This window comes from Miniopterus natalensis, chromosome 11 (assembly GCF_054644295.1).
Source record: "Miniopterus natalensis isolate mMinNat1 chromosome 11, mMinNat1.hap1, whole genome shotgun sequence".
NCBI classification, from domain to species: Eukaryota; Metazoa; Chordata; class Mammalia; order Chiroptera; family Miniopteridae; genus Miniopterus; species Miniopterus natalensis.
Window position 1 is genome coordinate 19,411,991 of NC_142091.1, and position 14,785 is coordinate 19,426,775.

The window sequence follows — 14,785 nt, forward strand, 5'->3', positions numbered from 1 at the left end:
AAATCAGTAAAAACATAGTTAAAATAAAAAGGATTGGTTAGGTTCCATAGTGAGATCCTGAGGTAAGCAAGTTCTGGGATGTGCCTCTATAACAGCGATTTTCAACTGTTTTCATCTTAGGGCACACACAAACTAATTAGTAAAATTCTGCAGCACACCAAAAAATCTATTCTTTGTGCCTATCTGGCCAAAAAAAAAAAAGGGGGTATAATTTTGATTCATTCATGCCAGATGGCTGTTGTCATTTTTTTATTTGACAATCTGTGGGAAAGGAGGTCAGTGTCTCTGACTAAATAGTGAGCTATTACTTGTTTTAAAAATTCTTGTGGCATGCCAGTTGAATATTGCTGCTCTGTGGTAAGTGTGAAGACCCAAGAATTCAAACCTCCTTTAGGTCCTTTATGCAAATGAAAGATACAGACTGGAGTGGCTCCTTTCAGGATGAAGAATTCAGATGGTCTTGTTGCCATGAAGAGGAAGTAAAGTTCAGGATATGGTCTCATCGGTAGGGTTAGCATAAGACAGCATCTTCATGACCTCTCGGCTCCATTTTAGTTCCCTTGAGATAAGTGACTCTATCGTGACAATCCCCATTCACAGTTCTTCATGGCATAGAGAATGATGAATCATTTCAGAAGATTTCAATTTACTTTGCCCAGACCCATCAAAGGAATCACTGTGTATGGCAGCTATAGTCTCATGAAGTATATTTCTTAAATAATAAAACCTGAAAGTCAGAATTACTCCTTGACCCATGGGCTGCAGAATGGTTGTTATGTTAGCAGGCATGAAATACTAATCTCATTGTATATCTCCATCGGAGCTCTTGGGTGACCATGTGCTTTGTCAGTGAACAGTAATTGGAAAGGAATCTTTTTTTCTGAGCAATAAGTCTCAATAGTGGGCTTAAAATACTCAGTAAACCATGCTGTGAACAGATGTGCTGTTATCCAGGCTCTGTTGTTCCATTTATAGAGCACAGGCAGAGCAGAGAGTCAGCCTGTCCTTTGAAGCTTTAACGGCAGGCATTGACTTCTCCTCTCTAGCTATAGAAGTCCTAGGTGGCATCTTCCAGTATAAGGCTGTTTCATCTGCACTGAGTATCTATTGTTCAATGTAGCCACCTTCACTGATGAGCTTAGCTGGATCTTCTGGGTGACCTGCTGCTTCACCTTGCACTTTTGTTCTGGAGATGGCCCCTTCCCTTAAACCTCATGAACCAACTTCTAGCTTCACATTTTTCCTCTGCTGCTTCCTCACCTCTCTCAGCCCCCACGGAACTGAAAAGCGTTCGGGTGTTGCTCTGGATTAGGCTTTGGCTTAAGGGACTGTTGTGGCTGGTTTGACCCCTATCCAGACCACTAAAACTTTGTCCATAGCAGCAGTAAGGCTGTTTCCATTTCTTATCATTTGTGTGTCCACTGGAGTAGCACTTTAATTTCCTTCAAGAACTTTTCCTTTGCATTCACAACTTGGCTGTTTGGTGCAAGAGGCTAGTTTTGGGCCTGTCTCCACTTTTGACATGCCTTCCTCACTAAGCTTAGTCAGATCTAGCCTTTGATTTAAAGCGATGTGCCTGCTACAATAGAATATCCAATACCTGATGTATATGCCCAGACACAAAACTTTATCCATAACTGGCTGTTCAGTTCATAAAAGGTTTTGTGCCTGGACACCTATATCAGTTAATTATTTTGATATTCTGCAGTAGTCAGGATGTCACCAAATCAAATAGAAGTTTTCTAATTGTGAATGTATTAGCCAGTCATGGATTTTGAACAGTAAGTGGGGAATAAACGTTTTAAACATTAAGCCACATTCTTCATCTTCATATTCAAGTAAATAAATTTGCTTTCACTGTTGTAGACAACAGCAGTAAAAGGCATACCAAAATCCTTGCATACTTTACTTGGTTATAAACTTTCTGGGTTTTTCTATTATGAAGTCAAAGACAATTTTTATAATTTCCTTGAGATTGCTAAAATTTACATAGCAGCCTCATTGTGTAGAGATAAATTACTGTAAAGAAATTCTCCTAGGCAATTTTTCACTCCAGACAAGGGTTTTATTTAGAAAATATTTTGTTTTTAAAATATCTTGTTATACATGTTTTGTCAATCTACTAATTAGTTGCAAAGCTGTTGACTTCCAGCAAAGTAAGTTCCTATGCAAATCCAGGGACTATACAGGGAGATAATTCTGCTTGACTTTTACACTTGTTAGATAGGGGTAATTAAAAGTGTTTCTGTAAAATGAGTATGAGTGTAAAAAAAAGAGAGGTGAAGACCAGAGTGGATGGAGGTAGTCAACAACAGGGAATGCGCCAGGTACTGTGGGAGCTACAGAGAATTAACTGAACATAGATACTGCCCTTAGGATACTTATAATTTAATTGGAAAGGTAATAAAAAACAAAAATAGCTATACGGAAAGACCAGTATGCTGAGTATAGTAATAAAAGTGCAAAAAACAGGTGAGCACTCAAGAAGGAGAGATTGCTTTCATTTGGGAAAATCTTAGAGGAAATCGCATGAACCAGGTCTGAGTGGATGTGACATTCAGAGGTGGAGTGAGGAGAAACAGGCGTATCTATCGTTGGCGGCCGCCGCGTGGAGAAAGGCAAAGGTGCAGGGAAGGAAGCAGTCTGTGCTGGAAAGAAGGCCCAGGCCGTCCTCATTTGCACGCTCACTCTGTTGTAAAGTGACGGTGGTGGTGGTGACGACGGTAACCATTTGCTGAACGTAATGCTGTTTGCCAAGCATTATACAGGTGTTTTGCCCTTGTTGTTGAATTCCACAAAATAATCAAATGAGTTACTTCTTGTTCTCCCTATTTTAGAGATGAGGTAAAGGTGTACAGATAGAAAGGGACTTTGTAGCCATTCAGTAAGCCCAGGAGGGCTGACACTGCCTTTCTTGCTAATACACCCGGCTGCCCCTTCCGAGCCTCAAGCGCTTGACTGACACACATGCTGCTACCTGGAGAAAAGATTCTGATGCAAACTAGAATTTCCTGCATTCCTACATCTACATGTTCAACACAGATTTTCTGCCTCCTCCAGCATTTCCCAGAAATCCCCGAGAAGACCATGTGCACCGAGACCGTTTCCAAAAAGGCTGCTTCTGAGCCTATAGTCGTGCAGAGTTGGTGGCACGGGGGGAAAGCTCATTCTGGCTGTGGTGACGTGAGGACTCACATCTCTAAGCTTGACCCTCTCTCTCTTCAGTATCAGATGACTGGTGTTATTATATAATCAAGTTTGAACTTTTAGAATGGAATTCAGGGTGTTTTGTGCCCTGGCTTCCCTCACTCCCTGGGTTTGTTTCCAAATCAATAAAATGGCAGTAAAGATACTTCTATGTGCCTCAAGGTTTATTATGGCGTAAAATAAAGTTCTGTATGTGGAATACTTTATACACTGTTTACTGCTATGTAAATATCGTTTTTATGATTACAGTCGTGTGAGATAGTTACATCCTCAGAGGCTTCTAGATACATAATCGTTTTTGTTTCTGTACTTGAGTGACTTCAGACGGCTTATTTTAGCTCCTGTCTCCTTTTTCTAAGAGACTTAACTGTCATGTCTTCGTAGCCTACTCCTCCCTCAATTTGCAGCTTTTAATCAGCAGTCAGCTAGGAAACCACACAATAGAACTTGTTAGCAATGCGTTTAAAATTAAGGTAATTTTCTTTTCTTTTACAATGAGTGAGAGATTTTATCTTTATTGGTTTAAAATTCTTTCATATATTTCAGTCTTTATAGGCTTTAAAAAACTGTAGAAGTTAATCATGCATGCACTTAATCTTTCAAGCAATACAAAAGCTTATAAAGTCAAAAAAGCATCTGGTCCCTCCCTTCTTTTCCCTTCCCAGTAACTCCCTAGATATAATCACCGTTTGCTGGTATGAATATGCAGAATAGGCACGTACATAACGTTCTGCAAGTTGATTTTTTGACTGAACTATGAAATATTGATCTTTTGTGTTAGCACATTATTGGTTATTGCTACATAACAGAACCCCAGAGCTTAGTGGTTTAAGATTTTATTTATTATCTCATGGGTCCCGTGCGCTAGGAGTTAAGTAGCAGCTTAGCTAGATCCTTAGCTGAGGTCAGATCTGAGGGTGCAGCAATGAAGGCTTGAGCGGGGCTGGACTTGCTTCTGAGGTGAACCGACTTGTGGGCTGGCTGTTGCCGGGCCTCGGTTTCTCTCCTGATGCAGGATAAGGCTGCCTGAGTACCCTCACGGGGTGGTGGAAGGCTTCCCCAAGTGGGCAGTTCTAGAGATGCCTAGATCCTAGAGAGAGCCAGATAGAAACTGTCTCTTTTATGACCTAGCCTCAGAAGTCCCAGAGCATCACTTCCACCATAATTCTGTTAAAAGCAAGACTCTAAGTTAGGTCCATATACAAGGGAAGTGAAATCAGGCTTCACATTTTGAAGGGAGGAATATCAAAGAATTTGTGGGCATATTTTAAAACCACCACAGTATGTTTAACTCTGTTTCATTTCCACGTTTGTGTTATGTTTCATAATATGGATGAACCATAATTTCTTTGACTGTGCCATTAATGGATATTGTTACTCTTCTAAACAGTGCTGCAGTGAACATACATAAATAACTTTACCAACTTGAGCTAGGATTTAACTAGATTCTTAGAAGTGGAATTGTTGGGTCAGTATTTGTTAGGGTTTTGAGTGAGGGCCCAAGGGGATAGATCTCTTATAACTAAAGAGCCTGAATGTATACAAACGTGTTTTGCCTTTCAGCTGTGTTGTGGGTAGGGTATTATTCAGAAGGGTATTTCAGTTAGTCATTGCACGTAATGAGTCTCATAGAAACAGAAAACATTTCAAAACCTAATTCTCAGTATAAAAAATATAAATGCTGTGAGGAATGAATGAACCAGAGGAATCGATGTTAACATGAATGAAATTCGTAAGTGTTGAGTACAAAAAGCAAGAACAGAAAAGGACCTATAATGTGATGCTAGTTATATAAAATTTGAACATGTGAAAACAGTACTATATTGCTTAGAAATAGTGTGAAGTAAAAATATAAAGAAATTTATAATAATTTCAGGATAGTGGTTCTTCTGACAACAACCTTTGGGGATTTCTTAATTGGGAAAGTTTTTTTTCTTAATCGTGATGGCGAGAACACAGATGCTTGTATTATCCATTGTACCTTTTGTAAGTCTTCACTGTTGCTTAATAAAAATTATATGAGGCTCTTAAATTTAAATTTTTAAAAAATCTAGTAAGCTCTTATTTTAGCTTCAGCTTTTGGTATTAAGTATATACATTTGTTTATTGAAGGTGATTTTAGTTGCAATGAAGATAGTCAATGATAAAATTAGTACCTAAATTAAATACAACAGGCTCTAAAATTCAGGTGGGTTTTCATCTGGAGCAATGAGCAAACCAGTGAAAAGATCCCCCGGCCCAGAGGAGTCCGATGACCTGTGTTAAGCTCTGCTCACCACCTTATCTGACAGTGAGTGATGTAGGGCATTTGCTTAACCTTCTGAGTCACGTGTTTCTTATCCATAAGTTGTGAGGTGCAAACCCATTCTTGACTCTGGTACCATTTCTAGCATCTAAGCAAGTATGTATTTTTAGTAATTGCAAGGTTTGCATTTTTCTTTTGTTGTGCAAGAAAAAATATTCAGCATTAAATATTATTTTCTAGTGCCTTTACACTATGAATTAAAATGATTTACTAGTGGATACTAAGCTGTACAGTTGTCATTTCTAGAGATTTGTTTTTGCTGACATTTGAACAGACTTTTTTTTTTTTTGTTCCTGACTGAATATCTCTTTGTTGTGGTGGTGCTTTGAGCTTGTTAATGACCAAATTCTTATGTGGCAGCTGCACATTACACATGCTTATTCTCTGTGTTTAGGCCTTAAATCTTCTGCAACTGACTGACGGCACCACTTGCACAACTTTTGAGGTTGCAAATATAGTTCTAATAATGTTATTTCAAAGTATTTTAACCCTGCTGGGAACAATGAAATATTTCAGGGGATGAGAAGTTGTTACCATTTTATGTGTTTCACAGGTCAGACAAACTGGTAGTGTTTTCTGTATGTAGGTTTGTAGGACATGGAACATCAAGACTATTTATTACATACCCAGCTGAGGCTTATTCAATAGTTAGAGTAATTCTGAGAATGTTTACGTTGTTATTTTTTCTACCTAAAATCCATTACTAGCTTATTCTTAGCAGAATGTTGAAGGTCAACAGTAGGGCAGTGACACAGTCTCTCACTGTACCAACCAAAGCTTTCCAACGTGGTGGCAGTACTTTTTGTGACTTAACATAGTGATTACGAACAGCAACTCCTGAGTCAAACTGCCTAAGTTCAAGTCTTGGCTCCTCCCCTTCCTAGTTTGTGCTCAAGTTACTCAACCTCTCTATGCCTCAGTTTCATCTGTAAAATGCAAATGACTATAACATCTGCCTGTTAATTATGAAAATTGTAATATTTTAAAAATGGAACAGTGCCTGGCTCAGAATGAATACAGTTTAAGTATTCATTGAGTAAATACGTATAGACAGACAGATTTAGTGCACATGGGCTTGGACTTTGTGAGCTTGTTCCTGGTTGGATCTAGCCCCAAATAGTAAAAGGCACTGTGCTTTCAGTCAAATTAGTTATACAAGCTAATAAAAATAAGGAAGAATATAAAGCATTAATAAGTGATGCTTTCTCTTTGGCTGAACCAGATCAGAAGCCTACATGGCAAGGGTGCCTGTCGGTGCAATTCATAAGGGTTCCTTCTCAGATCAGAGAGCAGGTGGGTCGAGGGAGGGATGGGTCTGGAGGGACAAACAGAAAGTGTCCGTCACAGTTTCTAAGACTTTTGTTGATGGAAGACTTTTGTTCATGGTTTCCTTCACTGTGCAAAAACTTTAGTTTGATGTAGTCTCATTTGTTTAGTTTTTCTTTTGTTGCCCTTGCCCAAGACCTATTCAAAAAGAAGTTGCTAAGACCGATTGATGTCAAAGAGTTTACTGCTTATGTTTTCTTCTAGGAGTTCTATGGTTTCAGGTCTTATATGTAAGTCTTTAATCCATTTTGAGTTTACTTTTGTATGTGGTGTAAGAAAGCAATCCAGTTTCACTTTTTTGCATGTGTCTGTCCAGTTTTCCTGGCACCACTTACTGAAGACACTGTCTTTACCCCATTGTATATCCTCGCCTACTTTGTCACAGACTAATTGACCATAGAGGCGAGGGTTTCTTTCTGGGCTTTTTATTCTGTTCTATTCTATTGATCTTTATATCTGTTTTTATGACAGTACCATACCATTTTAATTTTTGTAGCTTTGTAATGTAGTTTGAAATCAGGGCGTGTGATACCTCACACTTTGTTCTTTCTCAAGGTTTCTTTGGCTCTTCAGAGTCTTCTGTGGTTCCTATAAACTTTAGGATTAATTCTAGTTCTGAGAAGAATGCCATTGGTATTTTGATAGGCATTGCATTGAATCTGTATATTGCTTTAGGTAGTAAGAACATTTAAAAAATATTAATCTTTCCGATCCATGAGCATGGTATATCCTTTCCTTTATTTGTATACTCTTCCATTTCTTTCTTCAGTGTTCTACAGTTTTCAGAATACAGGTCTTTTCACCTAAGTATTTTTGCTTTTTTATGCAATTGTAACTGGTATCGTTTTCTTAATTTGTCTTCATCATTCATTATTGGTGTATAGAAAAGCAACATAATTCTGTATATTGATTTTTTTATCCTTCAACTCTACTGGATTCATTTATTACTCTAATAGGGTTTTTTTAATGAAATCATTTAGGGTTTTCTATAAGTAGTATCATGTCTGTGCAAATAGAGCTTTACTTCATCCTTTCCAGCTCAGATATCTTCTTTTGTGTCCTTGTCTGAGTGCTATGGCAAGGACTTACAGTGCTGTGTTGAATAGAAATGGTGATAGTGGGCATCTGAGAGGAAAAGCTTTCAGCTTCTTACCACTGAGTATATTAGCTATGGGCCTGTCAAACGTAGCCTTTTTTATGTTGACATATCTAACCCACACACTCCAGTTAGCCTGGCTCTCGCTGCTCAGGAACCAGCCCCCTTCCTCCTTCCTCCCTCCCAGGGCTTGTTTAGTACCTTCTCCATTGCAACCCTATGCCAGGAGGCTCTGGAGACAGAAAAGATGTAACCCTTGCCCGAAGCAGTTCATGGGCTAGTAAGAAAGACAAGGAAACAACACCTTTACAATATGTTGTGTCGGAGACCAGTTCCATTTTTCACCCCTTCCCAGGAATCTCCCTTTTTATCGAAGACCTATTTTTCATTTTTCTGAACTCTTAGTTATATCATTACCATTAAAAATTATGATGTCTTGCTTTATCTTTGCGATGGAATTAGCTCGTTAATTGCAAGAACTGCGTCTTATATTTTCATTTTGCTCTACAAAAGTGCCAGGTACAATTGTAGAAGAATTTGGTCATTTCTAGCAGATGTTCCTGACTGTGTAAGGAACTAGAGGGAAAGCCAAAGAGGTGTCTAAACTCTTCATCATGACAGAAAGGCCAAGTCTCCTCTGCTGCTTAATACTCTGCTACCTCCATTTGCCCCAACAGACCTAACTACTCAACTTGACCCTGGCATGAAGTTCATTTCTATGTTTCTGTTGCTTTTTCAGATCAATTCCTCTGCCTGAAGTACTTCCCACACATTCTGTCACAGACAAATGGTGCACAGAGAATAGTTCCCTTATCACAAAACAAAAATGGAGAGCCAGTTGGACTGTTTTGAGTATTTTTACAGCAGCGACAAAGCGTCACTCATATCCATGCATACATTCTTTACCTGGCTCCGCTTTTCCTCCTGAACACTGCAGCTATGGGGAAGGATGGTGCACGATACTGTTGTTACAGGCCTTTCATTTTCCTGTGATTGTTAGTTGAAACCAGCGGTTAAGATTGAGAAAGTCTCTAATTGAAATCTATAGATGATTTCAGTTTTATTAAGTAAGTTTGGGGAGTGATTTGGCAAGTATTGATTGGCTTAATTCATCTCACAGTGATTAGTTTCAAAGATCTGTAAAAGAACCAGCTCAGCACAGCCGCTAGTGAGTACAGCTGCCGGGAGACACATTTTGTAAGAAATGAAAAAACTGTGAACCTGAGTGTATTAGTTTCCTAGGGCTGCCACAATAAAGGACCACAAACTGGGTGCCTTAAACAACAGAAATTTATTGTGTCACAGCCCTGGAGGCTAGAAGTCCAAGATCAGATAGTCAGCAGGGTTGCTTTCCCCCTGAGGGCCATGAGAGAGAGAGTCTGTTCCATACCTACCTCTTGCCTAGTTCTAGAGGTCTGCTGGCCATCCTTGGTGTTCCTTGATTTATGGGGCATCACCGTGACGTGACGTCTGCCTTCATCTTCACATAGTGGTTTTCCTGTGTGTGTGTCTACCTGCAGATTTCCCCATTTTATAAGGACACCAGTTTTCTAACCCCCGTTTCCCCATTCATAAGGACCATTCTAATGACGTCTTTTTAACTTGGTACTTGGTAAAGATCCTGTCTCCAAATAAGGTCATATCCACATAAGAATTTGAGGGGGGGCAGTTCAACTCATAACACTGAGCACCAGCAGCTGTGTGTTGCATACGCCTTTCCTGGCATCTCCACTCTCCACCTGCACTAGCCGAGGTATTATCCATAGTATGTCCACTTTATTGAATGAGTTGTATTTAGTAGCGTGCCTCTCCTTTCCAGAATAATACCCAAATAATGAAGCCACAGTGATTCAAAGTTGGAATCTCTTCTTTCTGCCAGCCTGGGTCTGCTTCAGGATTGGAGCCTGCAGTGGAAAGTTGACGTTGTTGGCTTCCTTCCTTCTCTGCCTTTCTCCCCTTCACTTCTGTTGGCTTAATGTTTGCTTGTTTTTTATATTCTTGCAGAGAATACCCCACTTGTGTCTTCCACCTATAAAAATGTATCTTCCAAAAGCACTGTGAAACCATCTCCAACTCCAGTTTCCTCAGTGGCAAACACCACCTCGAAATCCCCAGCAAAACCATCACCTACTCCAGTTTCTATAACCACAAAAAATGTGACAGCCACCACCTTGAAAACCAAAGCAACTTCTCAAATGACAACACCAGGGGTCTCAGTAAACACGACTTCCACCACCTTAAAGTCTACACCCAAAATAACAAGTGTTTCACAAAAGACATCCCAGACATCAACATCCACGATGGCCACAACCCACAATAATTCTGTGACATCTGTTTCTTCATCGGTAACAGGTATGTATTAAAAATGATCTATTTTTCCTATACTAAAAATAGTTAATTTAAATGCCACATTTAGATCATTATTTCATTCTGCAAAAATAAATAAATTTAGGCAATGATTTCCTGTTAAGTAAATTAGTTGTAGAGATCTGGAAAAGAGTCAATTCACCTAGTATACTTCTCCCTTTTTTAAAAAATGGGTTTCCAATTTAATGATACCAAATAAGGACTGTGTAAGATCCATCTGTGAATAAGTAATTTATCCTAACAGGATTTTATATTACGATTTGAAAACTTGTCATACCTTTTACTCTCTACCTCATTGTAGGAAGGAATTAGGCAGGGCAGGCTCAATAAACATGATTTCCAAACCAAAATCATGGTGAACTTTGGTTTTAATTCATTTGTGCCATAAAGATTTAAAATGGTACTAGATATAACCATGTATGTAGTATCAAAGTCTCAGCACTCTTTACTTTTTGCATTTTTAAAAATATAATGCCTGTGAAACAGCTAATTCGAAAACCTTAAGACGATCCTCTTTTTAAGTTACCCAACGTTGAAGTTCTATTTAAAAGCTAGTGATTACATTTATTGGAACAAATAGCAGACTTTATGGTTTCTTTTGTGTGTTTTTACATATTTTACTCCATCTAGTTTATTTTCTTTATTACTACAATGTATGTATTGGAATCAACTTTAATGTCTCAGGTTTTTGTCATTATTAAAACCAAAATAGTTTAGATTCCCAGTTTATTCAGGAGGAGAAATTTCAGTTAGAAACATTCAGATTGGATCCAGTTGCAAGATTATAGCTGTGTTACCCAGACCTATTTTGTTAAGGCATGAGTTCTTAAGAGCATTCATAAGGAAAAAATTCCCCAAGTCTTGATGCCTCTGAGGTTTTGGTAGACTATCGGGGTCCAGCCCTGTCAAACACGGTAAGATCTTGGGGTTGCAGGCACTAGGGGTTTTTCACCAGACACACTGGAGAGCAACTTTCTATGCTTAGAGTCCCCCTTGTCTCCAATTCAGTGTTCATTTATATAGAGATTCAGGAAGTTTTAGTTTATTACAATGTTTTTTAAAAGCACTAAAGCCTATTTTGTTTTGTTTTCTTCTAGTCACAGCAACTGTGAATTCTAAAGACAATAAAGGATCAAAATTTGATATTGGCAGCTTTATTGGTGGTATTGCATTAACGCTGGGAATCTTATCTATTCTTTACGTTGGATGCAAAGTGTATTACTCAAGAAGAGGCATTCAGTATAGAACCATGTGAGTTTTGATTACCCAGGACTTTTTATTTGTTTTTATTTATTTAAGTATCATGACAGAATATCATAGTAGTAGGGGAGTGTTCATCTCAGAGGTGAGTAGTTGGTAGATTTATGAGTTATATTCCCTTTAATCCTCTCTGCCCAAAGTAAATTGTTTATGTACAGCCTCTGGTTATAATTATTTACAAACAAAAATGGATATATATACCTATAAAAATGTATTTTATTAATTTCATACATATTTTACCAGAGACCCAAATTAAGCCAACCCTTTTTGCTTGCTTATAGCTCTAATTGTAAGAAATACCATATCAGGCTTCATGTGGCTGTTGACCTGGCATGTCTTGTGTTTGCCAGTAGCATTAAAATAACATCCTTGGTGCAAACATGGTTTTTGCTTTCTATGACAGAGGCAGAGCAACTGAGGAAATCCTTCTGACAGCCACATTTTCCCTGATAACTTACTATATCAAATGAGTTGTTAGTATAATGTATGTTATCATTTTATCTGTAGTAAAACGATCTTTCAGGTGAGCTTTATCAAGTCCCGATCACCAAACCATATTCACCCTTCATATAATTTTACAGGTCTTATGATTTTTGGAGGTGTTGTCTCCCAGCTTTCATTACAAAGTCCTTTTGAATTTTTCTCTGAGTCTTATGTAAAAGTACCAATTCATTCTTTTGCTGTTAATGTTTATAAATACCATAGACTAGACGATCATTTCCCAAAATTTGTTCCTTCCAAGTTGTAAACATGCATCCCACGCAGACTTTCCACATTAGAAACATTTGGGGAAAACTGATTGAGCCTTAAAAATTTGCAGTAATTTTTAAAATCACTATGTGTTTCTAGAATTATTTATCGTCTATTTTCTGGGTAAATTTAAGCAGTTAAATGGAAGGCACATTTGATTATTGTAAATTAAATACCACTTATTTTTATAGTATAAATTTTTATTCATGTCGTTGAGGCTATAAAATAGTGAAGCAATTAAATTTAAATGTGTAGTTTTTTTAAATTGACTTAACTGCAAAGTATGCAATTTAGCTTTATGGGCTAATTTTTTCCTCACATATACATGACCACATAATGCTGCATGCCCTGTGGAATAAGTCAGAGTCCCCACTACATAAAGGGAACTGTGCTTGCAGAAGCAGAGTTTGACTGTAAAAAGGGCCTTACTTTCATGTAGGAATTAGTAGATGGTGAAAATATCATAGTTGAATCTAAGTATAAATTTTTGCATTTTTCCACATTTTATCACCTCTGAAATTAGGATATATTTTACAGTCTATGGGATGACAAAGCATTGTGTTTTAGTTTAATTGGCTGTATTTTTCTTAGTGCTATGTAAAAAAAAAAAAAATGCATTTTAAAGCCAGTAGTTCCTTTGCAGTTACAAAAAAAAAATGGCATTCCATAGGTAAGGACTTAATGTTTGTCCCATTAAAGAAACAGAGACTGTCTATGTCCAGCAATAATGAGAATTTCTAGTTTTCATTGATTGGGTAATAACTGATGAAAACAGTTTAAAATGTTAGCTCCTATGTTTCTTAGAGTTGCATGGAGAGACAGTGGAGTGAAAAATAGTTGAAACATGGGATTTGGGGCAGAGAGACTTAGTTTTGAGTCTGGTTGGCTGCGACTGGCAGGGCGCCTTCCCCTGCGTATGTAAACGAGGCAGCTTGGTGCACATACTCGCTTAGCTCCTGCTCCTCTACAAAGGGGATCATGAAAACGTCGAGTAAATGAAAGGGTCCTCTGCATAGAGTTACTGCGATGATTGAATGAGTTACGGATGGCAAGTCTGTAGTATAACACCTGGCACGTAGTACATGCTCAAGAAATGGTGGTGGTTTCCTTTTTCAACTCGTGAAAAGCCCCACAGCCCTAAGAGGCAGCGCAGAGATTTAAGCCTAGATTAAGTTTAGGTTTGACAGCTCCAACTACTGCACCATACCAGGTACTTTTACTTAAAAAACTTTACACAGAGAAATCACAATTAATTTTGATGCTGAAACTTGAAATTATTTAGTTTACTTAAAAATATGAATAGATAATTCGTTTTGATACAAATACAAAACAAAGTAATTTTAACTTTTGGTATATTACAGTGATGAACATGATGCCATCATTTAAGGAAATCTAAGGACCAAAGGAAAGAAGATTGTTGCAACCCTATGGATTAATTTAAGACAATGTCCTCTTTTTGAAAATAGTATAAACAGACCATGCATATAATGTACAATGTATCACATAAATATATAAAAGTTCATCATGATTACTAAAGGTAAAAAGGGTTTGTTTTGGGTTTTTAGTGAACACTTGGAGTGTATGGTTAATGCAGTGGTTATATTCACTTCTAGAAAATGTATAGTAAGACAAGTCCTGTCACATTTTCCTGTGGCGTTGGTCACATAGGGCCAGTAATTGAAGACAGATACAGATGAGCTTGTCACAGCACTCAGGATGTTGATTGTCTTTATTGCTCACACAGAGAACTTAGTGCTACTCAGAACTGGATATATCCCACTTGCTAATGCCACACAGAAATGTTATGAGTAAATCAGGTCTTAAGCATAATTTTAGTTTAAGTGTCTCTTCAGAAAGCATCAATATTTTATGTGTTTCAAAGCTTACTTCTTGGTTGAGAAACAAAATGCACCCCTCCAAAAAAAATCAAGTAAAAGCAGAAACAGTACCAGGGCTGAACCCTGTTAGAGAGCCTGTGTTTTTATTAATAACTTCTTTTAAGCTTTCGGTGGCAGTTGATATAATTATCTTTTTCCCCCCTGTAATTTCAGTAAGTTGCAGTGTTTAACGTGATAGTATTTTAAAGATTTAGTTGTTAGTATTAAATAAGTTAGAGTATTTGCTACTGTGAGAATATTGTCACCACTGGAAATTGCTTTATTTCATAGTCAGCTACTATATATTTAGTGAATATTTTTAAGAAATGTAGAGCTGCTTTCAATACATAGAAACATAACTTTTAAAAAAGTCTCTTATATGATTTCCAAATAACATTTAGGACTCTGTCTAGTCAGAACTATAGGTTAATGCTGTGTTTATCAAGCCAAGGATTGTAGAGCTCCCTCAAGCTACTAAACCTACAAGATGAAAATACTGTATTTTTCTGCACTGTTAAAAGTTTGGGGAGACTGCATTTTTGTACTAAAATACCAGTGTATTTTGGAATAAATTCATACATAAGTCCTGTTTTAAAA

The 14,785-nt window shown here is 37.7% G+C and overlaps 1 protein-coding gene across 1 annotated transcript in view; it reads left to right on the forward strand.

The window, feature by feature from the left end:
- The window catches only part of TMEM123 (transmembrane protein 123), a 35,132-nt gene extending 20,972 nt beyond the window's left edge, over positions 1-14,160 (forward strand). The window contains exons 3-5 of the mRNA XM_087821577.1: positions 9,939-10,286; positions 11,399-11,552; positions 13,673-14,160. Of these exons, the coding sequence (XP_087677703.1) occupies positions 9,939-10,286; positions 11,399-11,552; positions 13,673-13,697 (527 nt within the window). The 3' untranslated portion in view covers positions 13,698-14,160. The remainder of the gene's footprint in view (positions 1-9,938; positions 10,287-11,398; positions 11,553-13,672) is intronic.
- Positions 14,161-14,785: the final 625 nt, after the last annotated feature.